The sequence below is a fragment of the Phaenicophaeus curvirostris genome, chromosome 3 (assembly GCF_032191515.1).
Source record: "Phaenicophaeus curvirostris isolate KB17595 chromosome 3, BPBGC_Pcur_1.0, whole genome shotgun sequence".
Classification (NCBI taxonomy): domain Eukaryota; kingdom Metazoa; phylum Chordata; class Aves; order Cuculiformes; family Cuculidae; genus Phaenicophaeus; species Phaenicophaeus curvirostris.
The window spans coordinates 71,947,094-71,964,057 of record NC_091394.1 but is presented as its reverse complement, the minus strand read 5'-3'; the positions used below and the strand labels follow the sequence as shown (position 1 = coordinate 71,964,057).

Genomic DNA, 16,964 nt, shown 5'->3' with positions numbered 1-16,964 from the left:
AAAACCAGAAAGATCAGAAAGAACTAGACAAACTAAAATAACCATATTGATTTGTGCAAAACCTTTTGTTGTAGTAGACAGGTTATAATCTCTAGTTCAAGTCAGTGAGGAGTGCTTCCTGGTTTTGTACATTTATTACTTAAGTTCATATCCTGTACTTTTATAATTAATGTTTTGCCACTGATTTAAATGAAAATACCTAAGTCAGAAGCCAGAAGACTTGAGAGGGTGGAATTAATCTGACCATATGTTGATGTTTGTATCTGAGTCAATCTCATAGAGTCCCTTTAGAGTTAGAGGAGAGATATATTGCCTTCCTGGGTAAGATTTGTTGCATCTTGAAATAGGTGTCTAAAATCAACTAGATTAATCATGTCCTGAAATACCTGTTTCTCATCATGGGCTGTGAAGGTGCAGGTAGAGATATTTGGGTTTTTTTGAGATATTACAGTTTTCTGTAGCTAGGTGACTTCTACAAGTGGTGTTAAGTCATGCAATTTCAGATTAGAGGAGAACTGAAGTGATAAGCACTTCCAAGTAACAGCACCAACTGGCATACAAGGAAATCTCGGCAGCAGAGATGCCTGTTTTGGGGACAGTTCACTATTACAGTCAGAAAAAGTAATTACTGATACAGGCTATCTATTGGCTCTCTTGTTATGGCAGGACATTCTTCTATTTGTCTAACTATGGTAATTCACAGATGGATTGTACCACTTAAATTCTGAATGCATGTTTGCGTTGTTTCCCTTTTCTAAGGATCTTACGTAGCTCCTTTCTTAGGATGCAGTTCAGGTACTGATACAATGGAAGTATGAGGAAATGGGATTATTACTGAGTATTCAGGAAACTCATGATATGGAAGTGACGTAGGACTAACGTTGCTAGCTGTAGTGCAGCTAGCAGTGGTAACAGAAGCAGTACAAATGTTAGTGTCTAAGCTTCTGAAAGAGTTAGCAACTACAATATATACCAACAGTCAGTCCTTAGCTGGTTTGTGTTTACACTGATCACTTGTGTTGCTGGCAGAGCTGGCCACGATGTCTGGCACAGGTAGAGATATAATGGTCCTGGACCTGCCTGATTGTGGGATGTTGGCAGAGTAGCTGAGGGAGCAATGTGCCCCCAGTGACTACACTCAGCTCCCTGTTTCCTGTGGAATGCTCTAGCCTGAGAGACATCAGACATGGGACCTCTGGCATTGTCCCTTCTCCCTGCCTCTGCCAGCTGCTCTCCTCCCAGGATGGGGTCCTACTAAGCTCCTAACTCACAGGAAGGAAAGTATGCCAGGACTGACCTCTGCCCTGGCTAACATTTCCATGTCCAAGCTCTCCTGTGCTTTGTCAGGGGCAGCTAAGTCTTGCTTTCATCTTCCTTTCTAAATATCCTCTTCCATAGGCTTTCCTCTACTGGGAGGCCCAGGAAAATAGCTTGGCTGCCTAATCATCTTGGCCTCTCCAGTACCTTTTGCCCTGGCCTCTGCAGTCTCTCATCCTGGAGTCTGCCTCTCCATTGCAGGTGCTGAAGCATCTCCATGCCAATCAGTTCCAAGAGTCACTACTGCCTAAGTGAAAGTATTCTCTGAGTGCTAGAGAGCCTTTCAGTGGTTCCTCCAGCTAGGTTGAAAAAACAGCTATATGGATATACCCATTAACAGTAGCAGATTAGCCAGTAGATCAGAGCATTTCATATGAGTTAAATTTTAGCAGAGTAAGACCAAACTAGCAGATTTGTCTTTCTGTCACTTTCTTCATATATATGATCCCCATTTTGAAGTTGCCTCAATTTAGAATACGGTACATACTTAGATCAGGCCTCCCTTTGAAGTCTGCAGATTTCATAGAAAACACATCTACTTTTCAGATCAGAGAACCTTTAATGATTTTTTTTTTCTAGTCCTAATCACATTCCCAATTATGATTCAAAATTCCCACTTCTTTTATCACCAGTCCAAGGAGAAAAAAAATAGATGGTTCTATCTTGACATTTTTTTCTTAATAGAATTAAACAAGCAATGTAATAGCGAAGGAAGAATTGTTCATATAAGATTACCAAATATATACAACACTATGTCTCTTTCTCTTTAAAAAATCTTAGAGTCATCTGTACGTGTTAAGCAGATCCAGTGATAAGGTAAGAATACTAACCTGGTTTTCATGGATTTAATGTGATTTGAGTTAGAGAATAATATGATTACTCTCTGTAGTTTAACTGACACAGGCTAGAAGTTTATTTCTTCATAAAGCCAACACAAGATTGACATAAAATTAAATTCTATGAACATTCTGTTGTGGGGATTTGAGTGTTCCAGTAAGACCCTTTCAGATTTCTGCCCCATGGCAAATTATGCCTATTGTGAATATTGGCAGTGTGACTTTGACCTTCCTCCTAGTAACTATACATATTTCTTTCTAGTAGGACACACACAACATTTGGGGAAATGAGGGGAAAAAAAAATCATTCCTTCAAAATAAAAACGACACAATGTTTACATGCCAGAATTTAGCTGAGTGGCTTATAGACAAAATCTTCATTTTGTCAAAGGCAAGGATCTGACTTTAATACGGACTCATGCACAATTAAGGTCCTTTTTTTTTTTTCTCACCTATACTGACACTTACTCAGCAGTGGTAGAAAGATGTCCGTTCCCTTCACATGATTGACCCTCAAGGACAGGACCAAGGAGAATAGCTGAGATTTGTGAGACACATGCTTTTTTCATGCATATATCCAAATCTTCAGTCCCACCATGTGTTCATTTTCACAGACTTCAGAAAGGAGTTTAAATACTTTTACAGTTTATTGTTCCCACAGCAACAGCTAAAGAAAGAAAGAGAGAAAGGAAGAAAGGAAAGAAAGAAGAGACAGGAAACAGTATAAATAGATAAAGCTGCTACAGCACTTTTTGCAGCATTTGTAATTGCATTGACTCTGAGAACATAGTATAAATGTCATTTAACAATCTGGTCATTTGTAATGTTATGAGAATGACTGTTGTATTTTCAAACATTTTTACGGGTATGACCTTGCTAAGACAAATTAATTTATGGAGATCTTCTCTAGCAAAATGCAAAATTCCATTAATATTTTTCATTTAAATTATTAAAAACAGCTATTATCTAAAGATGACAATGAAAAAAAAACAAAATAAAACTTTTCAGTCTGTTAATTGATAATATAATGAAGATGGCATTTGTGACTATTATATGAGTTCAGTAGTAGACCTGAACAATGAAGAAGCTAGAGATTCAGGGGAATAAGAAGGAAGAGCTGGAAGCTGTCATAGGACAAGGAGCCTATGATGTCGTTGCCATCATGGAAACGTGGTGGGACGACTCATATAACTGGCGTGCAGCTATGGTGGGGTACAAACTCTTCAGGTGGGATAGGAAGGGTAGGAGAGGAGGCGGGGTAGCCCTCTTTGTAAGGGAGGACTTGGACACCGTTGAGATGGATTGTGGTGATGAGGAGATTGAGTGCCTGTGGGTTAAAATCAGAGGAGCCCACCAGAAGGTAGATTTTGTGATGGGAGTCTGTTACAGACCACCCAGCCAAGGAGAAGCAGCTGACGAGCTCTTCTATAAACAGCTGGGGTTAATCTCTAGATCAATGCCTCTCATTCTTGTGGGAGACTTCAATCTTCCTGATACCTGCTGGAAGTACAATAGAGCAGAAAGGAAGCAGTCTAGGAGGTTCCTGGAGGGCGTGGAAGACAACTTCCTTGCACAGCTGGTGAATGAACCAACAAGGGAGGGTGCCCTCCTGGACCTGCTGTTTATGAACAGAGAAGGCCTTGTGGGCGATGTGGCAGTAGGTGGACGCCTAGGACAAAGTGATCATGAGATGATAGGGTTTTCTGTTCTAGGTGTTCTAGGTGAAGAGGGTGGTTAGCAGGACAGTAGCATTAAATTTCCAGAGGGCAGACTTTGAACTCTTCAGAAGGCTGGTTGGCCAAGTCTCATGGGAGACAGTACTTAAGGGCAAGGGAGCCCATGAGGGCTGGGAGCTCTTCAAAAAGGAAATCCTAGCAACTCAGGAGAAAGCCATCCCCATGTTCTGGAAAAAAAGCCGGCAGGGGAGAAAACCAGCTTGGTTGAACAGAGAGATCCTGAGTGATATCAAGAAGAAGAGAAATGTTTATGGGCTCTGGAAGAGGCGACAGGCCTCTTGGGTGGACTACAGGAGGGAAGTGAGATTGTGTAGAGAAAAACTCAGAAGGGCTAAGGCTCAGCTAGAAATCAGATTGGCAAAGTCTGTGAAAGATAACAAAAAATCTTTCTATAAATATATAAATAATAAAAGGAGGACTAGGCAGACCATACAGTCCCTATTGGATGCAGAAGGAACAACAGTTACAGGGGATGAGGAAAAGGCTGAGGTACTTAATGCCTTCTTTGCCTCAGTCTTTAATTGTAAAGAAAGTTGTTCCATCTGTGTACAAACCCAGGAGCTAGAGGAGCAAAATGAGGCTCCCATGATCCAAGAGGAGGTGGTCAGAGCCTTGCTAGCCCGACTAGACACGCACAAGTCTATGGGGCCGGATGGGATTCACCCAAGGGTATTGAAGGAGCTGGTGGATGTGCTGGCCAAACCCCTTTCCATCATCTTCCAACAGTCCTGGAAGACTCGGGAAGTCCCACTGGACTGGAGGCTGGCTGATGTTGTGCCCATCTACAAGAAGGGTCGCAGGGAGGACCCAGAAAACTACAGGCCTGTCAGTCTGACCTCAGTGCCAGGGAAAGTCATGGAACAGGTGATCTTGAGTGCTATCATGAAGCACATGCAAGAGAACCAGGTGATCAGGCCCAGTCAGCATGGGTTCACAAAAGGCAGGTCTTGCCAAACTAACCTGATCACCTTCTATGACAAAGTGACTTGGCTGCTGGATGAGGGAAAGGCTGTGGATGTATCTTCCTGGACTTCAGTAAAGCCTTTGACACAGTTTCTCACAACATTCTGCTTGAGAAACTGTCAGCCTCTGGCCTGGACAGGCGCACGCTCTCCTGGGTGGAAAACTGGTTGGATGGCTGGGCCCAGAGAGTGGTGGGAAATGGTGTGAAATCCAGCTGGAGGCCAGTGACAAGTGGGGTTCCCCAGGGCTCAGTGCGGGGTCCATCCCTATTCAATGTCTTTATCAATGACCTGGATGAAGGCATTGAGTACCCCCTTAGCAAGTCTGCAGATGACACTAAGCTGGGTGGAAGTGTTGATCTGCTGGAGGGTAGGGAGGCTCTGCAAAGGGATCTGAACAGGCTGGACCGCTGGGCAGAGTCCAATGGCATGAAGTTTAACAAGGCCAAATGCCGGGTCCTGCACTTGGGGCACAACAACCCTATGCAGTGCTACAGACTAGGAGAAGTCTGTCTAGAAAGCTGCCTGGAGGAGAGGGACCTGGGGGTGTTGGTTGACAGCCGACTGAACATGAGCCAGCAGAGTGCCTAGGTGGCCAAGAAGGCCAATGGCATCTTGGCTTGTATCAGAAACGGCGTGACCAGCAGGTCCAGGGAGGTTATTCTCCCTCTGTACTCGGCACTGGTGAGACCGCTCCTCGAATCCTGTGTTCATTTCTGGGCCCCTCACCACAAGAAGGATGTTGAGGCTCTGGAACGAGTCCAGAGAAGGGCAATAAAACTGGAGAGGGGGCTGGAGAACAAGTCTTACGAGGAGCGGCTGAGAGAGCTGGGGTTGTTTAGCCTGGAGAAGAGGAGGCTGAGGGGAGACCTCATTGCTCTCTATAACTACCTGAAAGGAGGTTGTAGAGAGGAGGGTGCTGGCCTCTTCTCCCAAGTGACAGGGGACAGGACAAGAGGGAATGGCCTCAGGCTCCGCCAGGGGAGATTTAGGCTGGACATTAGGAAAAAATTCTTCACAGAAAGGGTCATTGGGCACTGGAACAGGCTGCCCAGGGAGGTGGTTGAATCACCTTCCCTGGAGGTGTTTAAGGGACGGGTGGACGAGGTGCGAAGGGCCATGGTTTAGTGTTTGATAGGAATGGTTGGACTTGATGATCTGGTGGGTCTCTTCCAACCTGGTTATTCTATGATTCTATGATTCTATAACTGTAGTTTTTCTTATTTTGTTAGGTTCAGTGTCACAACAGGCATAAGCATCATATTTGCAAAAGGAACACATACCAGCATATTTAGACCTTTTGTGAAAGCAGCAGGCCCTAGTATCTTCTTTACCTCCCCTAGGATCATCTCCAGCTGCTTCCTCTTCATGCTTTGGAGAAGTTGGTATTCATTAGTCATAACAGTTTGTGGATTTTTTTTGGTACTAGTGATTGAAGCGCTGAGAAGCAAAATGGAAATATCCTTAAATCCATGCTTCCTTAGAAAGAAATTAAGATATATTAAGTTATTTCTTCCACCCATTTCGAGTAATTTACTAGAAAGTTGTAGAACATACTTGGTAGTTAATGTAGATACTAAAGCATAAATTCTTATCTTTTGCATGTTCTTACATTCTAAAGTACAAACTGATCTATAATATAAAGAATGTGGTCTCCTTTCAAATAAATTAGACTTCATCTAAATTATGTCTACGATATGCAGAAATTGTAGAATACTGTCAGGAAGGATATACACACCTCTGAAGTCACATGTCCTTATCATAGCTCAGCGATCACAGAGTCACCTGGAGACATACTTGCCTTACAGGAGTATTCTGTCAATATCCCTGTCAATAAGTTTAAACTTCACACTAATCTGTTGATCTTTTTAAAATAGAATAGCTTTTTAAAAAATATACACAGGTGGGTGCAGGCATACTGAATTATACACAGAGTATATTAGTACATACTTTTATATAACAAACCGCCTGTACCTCCCCTTCTGTTTGCAAATATATGTATGTATCAGTAAGTCAGCTTGCAAAGGTTTTAGTGTATACGTTAGTATATGTAATAATAGAGTGAAAGAAGCATATTTTTAAGTCATTTTCTTGTCACGATGGAAAAAAGGCTGAACGCATAGATATGTTAGACTGAAAATGATTGTTTAAAAGCATGGTACAAAATCAGTATGTTGAGTTCATACAGAAAATGGATGCACTATATGTGATACAACTCCCAAAAACTTACTTTTGCTTTTCATTTTTCAAAGCTCCAGCACCATCTCAACTCCATATTTTAGCATAATTTTCTTTCCAAAATAACAACCAAGCTACCAAATTTCAATGCTAATGGCAGAAATTTGAGATAATGCCAAGCAACTGTATGTGATTTCTTAGACTGGAAGATGTGGCACCTTTATTACCATACATTACCATAGTATGCCTATGATTTATATTTAGGTCCATGTATAGTCTCTATATGGCATATATATATATACACACATATATGGTGCTTATGTAAGTACATACATAATGTATGCGCTCAGTTCTGCCGTCTTGCAATAAGGTCAAGAAGAGGAAGAATCTTCTTTTATCACTGAATGTTAAAATAGCACATTCAGAAATATGTCCTGTCTGGAAAGAAGAATAAAAAGAAAGATATATTTTAATTTTTTAAATTTATTTATTTATTTATGTAGCTTAAGAATCTTACTCTAATCCTTGCAGTATTCCATCCAGCTGAGATTAGCATCATTGGTTCAATGAGTCAATGGTGCCAATGAACAGAATAGTGAAAATGCAAAATCTAAATACATCAGACACAGGTTCATGGGTAGTATATGTGTAATATTTTCTGATGAACTGTAACCTTGACTTTGAGGTACTGTCTTATTGATAATAAGACTGCAATAAAAGTCTTTCTTGTACAGATTTACATTTCAGATTCATACGGATTTAATCTGAAATCTTCTATCTGCATCACATGAAAAATGAAGTATAATAGTCTTTGGAAGAAACAGTGTATGTCCATGTATAAAACCTTTTTGTAGTTTTCAGATATGTTTTCCATTTGAAATGCAGCTTCATAGACTTTTTCATTTCTCTGGATGGGAAAGTCTTCAAAATTGAGGTCATATCGCATATAAATTATGGACAACTGTTGAACTCACGATGTGTTGTAGTAGTTACTGTCACGTGCCAAGGAGAGGAACCAAGTGTCATGCGCTGAGGTGCCTATGGCTGCCTAAGCCATTAAGGTATTGCTTTTATAAATTAAGATCACATACCATTTAAAACAGGAATGAATAGCTTAAGAACTAGGGTTTCTTGATACCTTGCTGTGGTCAAACACATTCACTTTTTTTGTCTGTAGACACAAAAAATATTGTATATATTAGCTACAGGGAAAGGCCTTTCTATGTACCATGCGCCACAGTGCTGGCTGTTGAATATTTGACATATTAATACATATTTATATTCTAGAGGTTAGGCAGTGATTGTAAAGTCAGTCAGATTCAGTGCCTAAAATAGTTTATAGCCTCAGAGAGAAATGTCAGTATAAAAATAATCATTTTGTCTTAGTTCTTTAAATAAGAAAAACAAACACAATCTTTTTGAGCTAATATCTATTCTATTCCAGATCTCCATGCTAATGAGGAACACAAGAAGAGAGATGCACAAGTACTGGACTTGTGTAATATGTTTTCCAATATTTCTCTACTACTGTATAGATAAATATGACAAGATGTAACTGAGACTGTCACAGTGAATATACACAATCATATATCCTGCAGTGGCAACTTTTAGTTTAAAAGTCATCATAGTCATATGTAGTTTAACTTTGTTGCCCAGGACTTATTAAAGTTTTGCAATGGTGCTTCATTTTGCCAAGTTGGCCAAAATATATGTTTCTACTTGAGTAATGCATACTGAAATATAGGACCATTTGGAATATTCTCCTTCAGTGAGAGGACGGAAAGTGTTTAAAAAATTACACTCTTTCATCTTACTGTGACCACTGGCCAAGGAACTGAATTTGGCCAACTATGAACTTTGCAGTCTCAACTATACTTCTGTGCAGCCTGGAGAGAAACAGTGAGCACTCAGTGTTTTCCTTCTGCAATCTCAGCAGCTAGTTACAGTAACACTGAAATGCTTAGGTCAAGTCTGCTCCCAAAAGCAAAGAAGGACCAAGTAATTGTTGCCTAATTAGAGAAATCTAATTATATGCAAAGGAAAAATTATGAAAACTAAGACAGCAGTAGGTCCTTCAAGTGCTGGTCTCATACAACACATCTTGAACTGGTTTAAACCTCAGTTTCAACTGCATTAAGTTATTTGGGTCAGTTTAAATTCAAGATGCCCTGGAGACAATCATGACTCTTGATGGAAATTGTTATGAATAATGGGGCTTTTTGACTATAAGTAGAAAATATGTTCCCTATTAAATCACTGTCACCCCAGGCAAGAATATTATTCTCCCAGCTCTTTCCTGTGACCTTCTCCTGTTCCCCCTTATCCATTTGCTCCAAGACTGTGCTGTCTTTACCGCATTTAATAGCTCCCCTGATGGCTGCAAGTTGCGTTGCAGAAAGTGGAAATTTTCTAAAGGCCTTTTGCCTTTTTCCATTTTAGACTTAGGCTTTGACTGAGTCTAGAGGTGCAGTCAGATGTTTGGCTTTTTTGGTTTTGTTTTTGTTTTGTTATTTTTTAATTCGAAATCACCCCTAAACCAAAGACATGGGGAGAAAGAAATGCTAAGAAACGGCCATCCCCTCTGTAATATCCACTTTCTGACGTAGTCCCACTGTCTTAATTTAAAAGTACTACATTGGAAATACTCTACCATATACTCATTATCTGTGATCACAGTAGCTGACAGTGTGCTGTATTTAGTTCCCCTTTACTGCGTACTTCACACGTCTTCAAGCTCAACATAGAAACAAATCAAGAACTGATAACCAAAGGGTGTATTGATTCGCTGCATAACTAGCACCAATAGAGATAAGTAGTATACTCCTCCAAGACTATCCATTAACTGGTTTCTTGAAATTTTAGACATTGCAATAAGTTCGCTTCCCAGACTCCCTACCTCAAACACATGTAACATAACACATGTAGAACACTCTTCGGTCTATTGATACTGAACAGCCTGATAGTGGTAGAATCAAATGCTTATAGTTTAAATGTATTTGAAAATGGTTTAGTAAATTCTGTGGCCAACTCTTACAGAGTTACTCCTGTCCATCGCTTCCAATGCTGAGGTTAGATACAGAAGCTGTGGATTATTCATATGAGATAATATCAAGATCAGCTTTGACTGCATATAGAAGGGCAGATTCAGATATCAAAAAACATTCATCACTGGGACAGTCAAGCTTATCAAACAGCTTATTACCACAGCACATTGAGAATTTGCTTTACTATAAAAAGAACTGCATCTAAGAAAAGATATTGTCATGAAAATATTTCATCCAGAAACCACATAATTATAAATGATAGGATAAACTCATTTCTGAAAGAACATTGTATCACATTAATTTTTGAAAGACATGATTCTTCTGTACAGTTATACTGAATAAAAGAAGCAAGAGCATTTAATTTTCATGTTTCTGGATTAAGAATCAGAAAGACATGAAAAGACTCTATCAACTAAGCACAGTTTTAGTGGTGACTGTTTCCTTGCTTTCAATCAAACATTTATTTTACAAATATCAGTGTGGCTCCATACATCATGAAGACATGTACTAATAAGTGTTTCACTTTCTTGTATACTTGGAAGAAAGTTTATTTCTTTGTGCCAAGAAGGTAAGGTGCTTGAAAAACTGAAATGCTGTAACTATGCCCTCAAAATTCTGTAACTATATATGCATATATATGTAAATTCTTTTGCTAAATTCAACTTTTTAATATTAGTACTTTCAATACTATAATAGTATTTAGAATTCCAGATCAAGTGACAGCAGTATACAACTGACTATTGTAGAGGTGTTTCATTATTTATACGGCTCTTTCAACAACAAACTACCTACTATCACCTGTTCCACTTGAGTCCAGACATCTAAAACTTAGACGTTCAGTATAAGCTGCTGATCTAGAACACTTCTCTTGTTAGTGGGACAGGAATACATTTCCAGAGGGTGATTCTCCCCATTCCTACGTGGTGAAAATGAGCAGTACCCTGGATGTGACCCTCTCTAAGTAACCAAAGCCTTTCTTCTGATGTAAAACATTTTCCCAAAGTCTCATCATGATGGGTTAACTACAGACAGAATCTGTACAAAAGATTCATAGGAATATATGCTGATCTAGGTCATAGATGAATAAAAATATACAAATTAATACCACAAAGATCCAGCTCTGAAATTTTTATAGAAATAATCCCATTGGCTTTGATTTTTATTTTCTTCACAGAGTTACATATTTCTACTGCCAGACTTCTAGTTATGTCTAATACCCTATAAAAAAAAATTAAAAGATGATTTTTAGGAGAGAATAACAAAAAAAGTTAAATCAATATATGATTGTGCCATTTTATCTTTTAGACCTACAAAAATCAAAAAGTTCTAATATTTATGTAGGTAACTACATTTATAAGGGAATTACACAATGCAATAAATAAGGGTATCCTATTTTGAGAAGGATAGTACAACGCCTGTATTTTCCTCATTAGTATTTCAATTACGGTGATTTAGAAATGGTCATCTACAAGTAATCATCAGGGGGCTGATTTACAAGTGTTTGGATGACTAGGCTCCCTGTGGGGTTTGTCCTGAATAGGTAATTCTCTGTTTGTGAAGTTTACTACAGAGAGAAAAGATATTTTCCATTTGGAACTATGTCTCGATGCAAGCATTTTTATCAGGTTCAATGCAACATCAGTTTCAAGTCATAAATTGCACACAACCCTAAATGTGAGCTATGACACTTGAACCCTACACGAAACATGTGCAGCAGCTAAAAAAGATTACATTTATGCTATGTGCAAAAGTATCATATATTATATGAAAAAATAATGGTTTCCTCATTTAAAAAAAAAACGGAAAGCTGCCTTTTCTACCGCATTATCCTTGTGAGTCATTATTAAGCATTACTTTGTAAAATGTAAATTAAATGAAAATGTCTTTCAAGTGCAGAGTCCTCCACTTGTGTTATTTCTGTTACTATGCTTATGGTTTCAATGACCTTTTTCCCCTTTCTTTTCTTTGTAGGAAATGATCTGTTTCTAGTTGCCGTGCATGAACTGGGACATGCTCTGGGCTTGGAGCACTCTAATGACCCCACTGCAATCATGGCTCCATTTTACCAGTATATGGAAACTGACAACTTCAAACTACCTAATGATGATTTACAGGGTATCCAGAAGATATATGGTATGTCTTGCTCTAATTAAGCAACATAAGTTTTGCGCTTCAGAATACATTTTATGTAAGTGCATATCACCTCTCCAAGAGTTTGTTAGTGTATACTCTGCCACTTACTATGCCAAAGGCCTTCTTGTGAGGAGACCAAAGATTTTCATGAAGCTCTTTTACTTACTCATTGTCCACAGTTTGCATTCAAATTTGCACTCAGCTGGAATAGTAATTTTAAATGTTTTAAAGAGCCAGAAAAAAATATCTGCTAAAGGATCCCAAACTATGACAATAGAAATACAGGTCTTTAAACCATAATGAGCTTATTTCCTCAGTAGTCCAAGCTGATGTAACTGGATGAATTGATTGTTACTCATTTTATCAGTTGTAATACTAAATGGTTCCCTGGGTGCACAAAATTTGTACTCCTGGAAAAAACTCATTCTTGTGATAAGTATAGCAAATTGATCTCAAAAGAATTATATTACCAGCCCAAGATTTTGAGCTACCTAGGGGGAAAAAGGCCCACTTTTTTTAAAAAAATGTTTATTATGGGGTTTTGTGGTCTGATATAAAAGACACGTGTTGTAAATAAATTATGCATGTATTTAAATCAACTTGACAAGGCAAGGTAATTGAAATTTAAAAAACAAACCAAATAAAAACAATAGCATTCTGATGGTTTGAATGTAACACTAGCTCACGTATTACTGTTCCTCACTTTTCCAAAGAAAAGTTTTTGTTCTTGGTTTGAAAGACTTTGATTCTGTTGGTTTCTGTTAAATAGTTTGGGGTTTGTTTAGGGGGGATGGGGTGGGGTGAGTTTGTCAAGTTTGTATTAAATATTATCAGGGCCATTCTTTACTACTAGAAGGGACAGCTGTGATCACGTAGAATTACTGTGCTGCTAACTGGAACTCTGATTCATATTAATAGGCTTTTAAAAATATTACATTAACAACCATTGTTATATATTTTCATGAAGCGTCAGTAGCAACTTCAAAAGGATTGGCTGATCAAGTCTTGTTTTGCTGTTGTTTTGGTTTTTTTTTTCTGTGCGATTAGCTAGAAGGAACGTTGTTTCTCATGACCTCAAAAGTTAGTAGTCTAGACTTAAGGGCTAGACAAAAATACTTTTGCTGAAAACTAACTGCTAAGCTCTAACAGCTGTTGGCTATACATTAGGAGAAATGTGTTACCCCTGGGAAGTAATATCTGACATCACCACCAAATGGCATACAAAAACTTTGGTTTGGGTTTAGAAACTTTCCAACATGAGCTACTGCGAATAGATTCCTTTGCTGCCTTTAAAATCAAGAAGTGATCTGAAATCATGTGCCTCAATAAAAATGTCATGCCTATTAAAATAATTACTTTGGTCTGCAGTATACCTTGAAACACCATTATTGACTGTAAATTATAAATGTCACAAGCCTTAAAATTGTGAATGAGATAAATGCCTTATTAAATTGTATGACAACCATTTGGTGCATTTAATATTTCCTTACATAGTCCATCTTTTTTTTTAAAGTACATTTTTATTGAAAAAACACCAGAAATTCAAATTCCATTTATTGACATTTAGAGATGTCTTACTATTCAGAAGTCTTTCTGAAACTCATCATGTGAATTATACTTATTTTTTAAAGTCAAAATTGATTGTGTCTTTAAATTATTTGGAGAGAAGCCTGAACAAAAAGAGCAAATTAAAGTGTTTGCTTACAGTTTCCAGAATCTTACTGAATGTCAGTTGTGTTTTTTGTTTATACGGATGCCTTGGATTTGAAATCCTTTTTCAAGAGCTCCTATACATATCAAGGCACACTGAGGAAACCTGGGAATGTTACTAATATATATGAGCCTACTTGGCCTACAAATTGTGTCAGTAGGAAATCACAGAATCACAAGGCTGGAAAAGACCCACTAGACCCACTGGATCATCGAGTCCAACCATTCCTATCAAACACTAAACCATGCCCCTCAGCACCTCATCCACCTGTCTTTTAAACACCTCCAGGGAAGGCAACTCTTATCACCTCCCTGGGCAGCCTGTTCCAGTGCCCAATGACCCTTTCCATGATTTTTTTTTTCCTGATGTCAAGCCTGAATATATGTATGTTAATTGGTAGGTGAAGTTGAAAATATGGCTTGAAAACCCATTGATTGCTGATATCCTTACAAGGATACAAGGTTTTGTTCTCCTCTATTTTCTATGATACATAATGGTTCTCTTTTAATTATTCTTCCCCAGTAAAGTATGTGCTATGAACTACTTCTCATCTGAAATAATGATGGAATGTGCATCCTTTGCAAGTTTTATTGGAACATTATTCCAATAAGGAAGGAAGATTATGGATAGTGAATAGTAATTTTTTTCTTCATTTATACCTTGATTTTATGGTAGTCATTCATTATACCCTTTAGCAACATGGGAAAGGTTTACTAGGTCACTTTTTCCATTCCTGTCCCACTGTAGGGTTTGCACTGCTTGCAACAAGTGTTTGTTGTGTATTTCTTCTTTAAATGCCACTGAGGGGCATGTAAACTACATCCTGCTGCTGTATGTTTTAAAGGTCCACCTGACAGGATTCCACCACCAACAAGGCCTCTGCCAACAGTGCCCCCACATCGTTCAATCCCTCCAGCAGACCCACGAAAGAATGACAGGCAACCTAAACCACCCCGGCAACCCACTGGTGACAAACCTTCCTATCCCGGAGCCAAACCTAATATCTGTGATGGGAACTTCAACACTCTGGCTATTCTTCGACGGGAAATGTTTGTTTTTAAGGTAGGAGGCTCTGATTTTTTCAGTGTTACAACAAATGTCTACATTTTTCTTTTTCTTTTTTTTTTTTAAGCAAACTCTCATTTATTATGACTCCACTTTCCCAGCCATTTCACAGTTAGGAAGTTCAAGAAAGAAATTGAAAAATAAACATACACATGGCAGAAATGTCTAGCAGAGGACTGCTGTAATGTTCTATTTTGGGCAAATACCCATGTCAGCAGAAACTGTAGTGCCTCAAAATGTAAGTGTAAAAAAATGCTGCATGTTATGGAGAGATAAAAGTGTAAATCAGCTCATGAATAATAGTAATTATTTTGTTGGGAACACAGCCACATCCTGACATCCAATAGATATTGTGTCTTCAATGCTTTTTTTTTTTAATACTTGGAGCTATAATTTTAACTTTACAATTAGATCTAACATTTACAAGGGAAGTTTGCCATTGTGTTGTGCTTACACTGAAACCGTAATATCTAAGTAAAGGTTTTTTCCACAAAAACCTTATTGCAAATGTGTCATTGTTTATTTCCATTTATCTTCTTGCTCTGTGCTGATAAATGTGGTGTATGCAACAAATTGAAATAAACTGAACTGAAAGGGAATCTTTTGCTACAAGGACTTTGCTAAGACTCATGGACATCAAAGCTGTCTTAGGAGGATGATATGCTTTGCGGTTTCCAGAAGGCATTGAATGTTGAAGAATAATTACAGAATCATCATTATTCAGTCTTTTAAATCTTAAACCAACTTACTGACAGGTAGTTCTGTCAAATGATCCAGAAACAAGTAACAGGATAGATAATCTATTATTTTGAATGACTGGTATTTCAAATTTGCTTAAGCAATAGGAAATGTGGGATCTTTGTTTTGTAAATATATAATACAATTTGTCTTCAACATTATACATAGAGAACAGGAGGCTTTCAGATGAATAGATACCCTATTTCCCTTCAGCAATAGTGTAAGTACAAGGAAAGTGCAATGAATTTGTCCCGAAACTTGAAGCTCCTAGTTCAATGGCCTTTGTTGTCCTTTCTGATAGGATGCATTTCTCCCCTATATGTTTTCTTTTTATGTAATCTATCACTTTAGATAAATCTTCTTAGCAATGCTATCCAAACTTTCACTTTTTTTAGTGTACCGGAAAAATATGTACAAATAGCTTTAAATGAATTAATTCAAAATTATTGAGCAGTATTCACAACCCAATGGGCAGGAAATATTTTTCACGTAAACAGCTAAGGATTTTGCCAGCCCTGGGTCTGTCAGTCTTTTCCATTTAAAAAAAAAAATGGTATATCTTCAAGCACTTGGAGGTCCTGAACCATCAGTCTTATAACTAAAATTCAAAGGTTAAGGAAGAATCTAGTTTTCTAACTTGACATTAAACAGGGTACAAATATACCTACTTCAATCTCATGTCATACACCTCAAGAGCAATAGAACATATTCTCATTTATTTTATACATAAATCAATAAATAGTGAAATGTTATCCCACTAATACAAAATTTCCTGTCTAGCCAAGTCTGTGTTACTGGATAAATAGATTCACCACCATTACTAATCACTTAGCTATTCTAATTGAAAATACAAATTAAGTTTTCTCTGGAAGTGTTTATTGCTTACTGCCTTAACACCACACATTTACTATATATGTATACTAGTATGCTTAGTAGTGTGTAAACTGCATTTATATTCTGAAATTAAAACTCCATTCGTGACCTACACCCTAATGAGGAAACATGGTAAAACTTTGTCAGAGAAAAATGACCAGTAATAGAGTGTTTACAGATTTCGCATTTAGAATCTGACTTTCCAAAATGAAGTTGCTGCAAACAAAAAAGTAATGTGCTGGGAAGGGACAAAATCTAGATCTTTGTCCAGATCAATTTCTTTAAGGGTCCCACAGTTCCGCTTTTCTCCTCATGGTACTTGGGAGTATGGCAAGGTGTGACTTGGATTAGCACGCTACACAATGGAATTT

General features: G+C 38.1%; 1 protein-coding gene across 2 annotated transcripts in view; it reads left to right on the top strand.

Moving 5' to 3' along the window:
- Positions 1 to 16,964, top strand: part of MMP16 (matrix metallopeptidase 16) — a 191,217-nt gene that overhangs the window by 121,134 nt on the left and 53,119 nt on the right. For both annotated transcript variants that reach the window (XM_069854313.1, XM_069854314.1), the window contains 2 exons: positions 12,045 to 12,206; positions 14,762 to 14,979. In XM_069854313.1, coding sequence (XP_069710414.1) covers positions 12,045 to 12,206; positions 14,762 to 14,979 — 380 coding nt within the window. The remainder of the gene's footprint in view (positions 1 to 12,044; positions 12,207 to 14,761; positions 14,980 to 16,964) is intronic.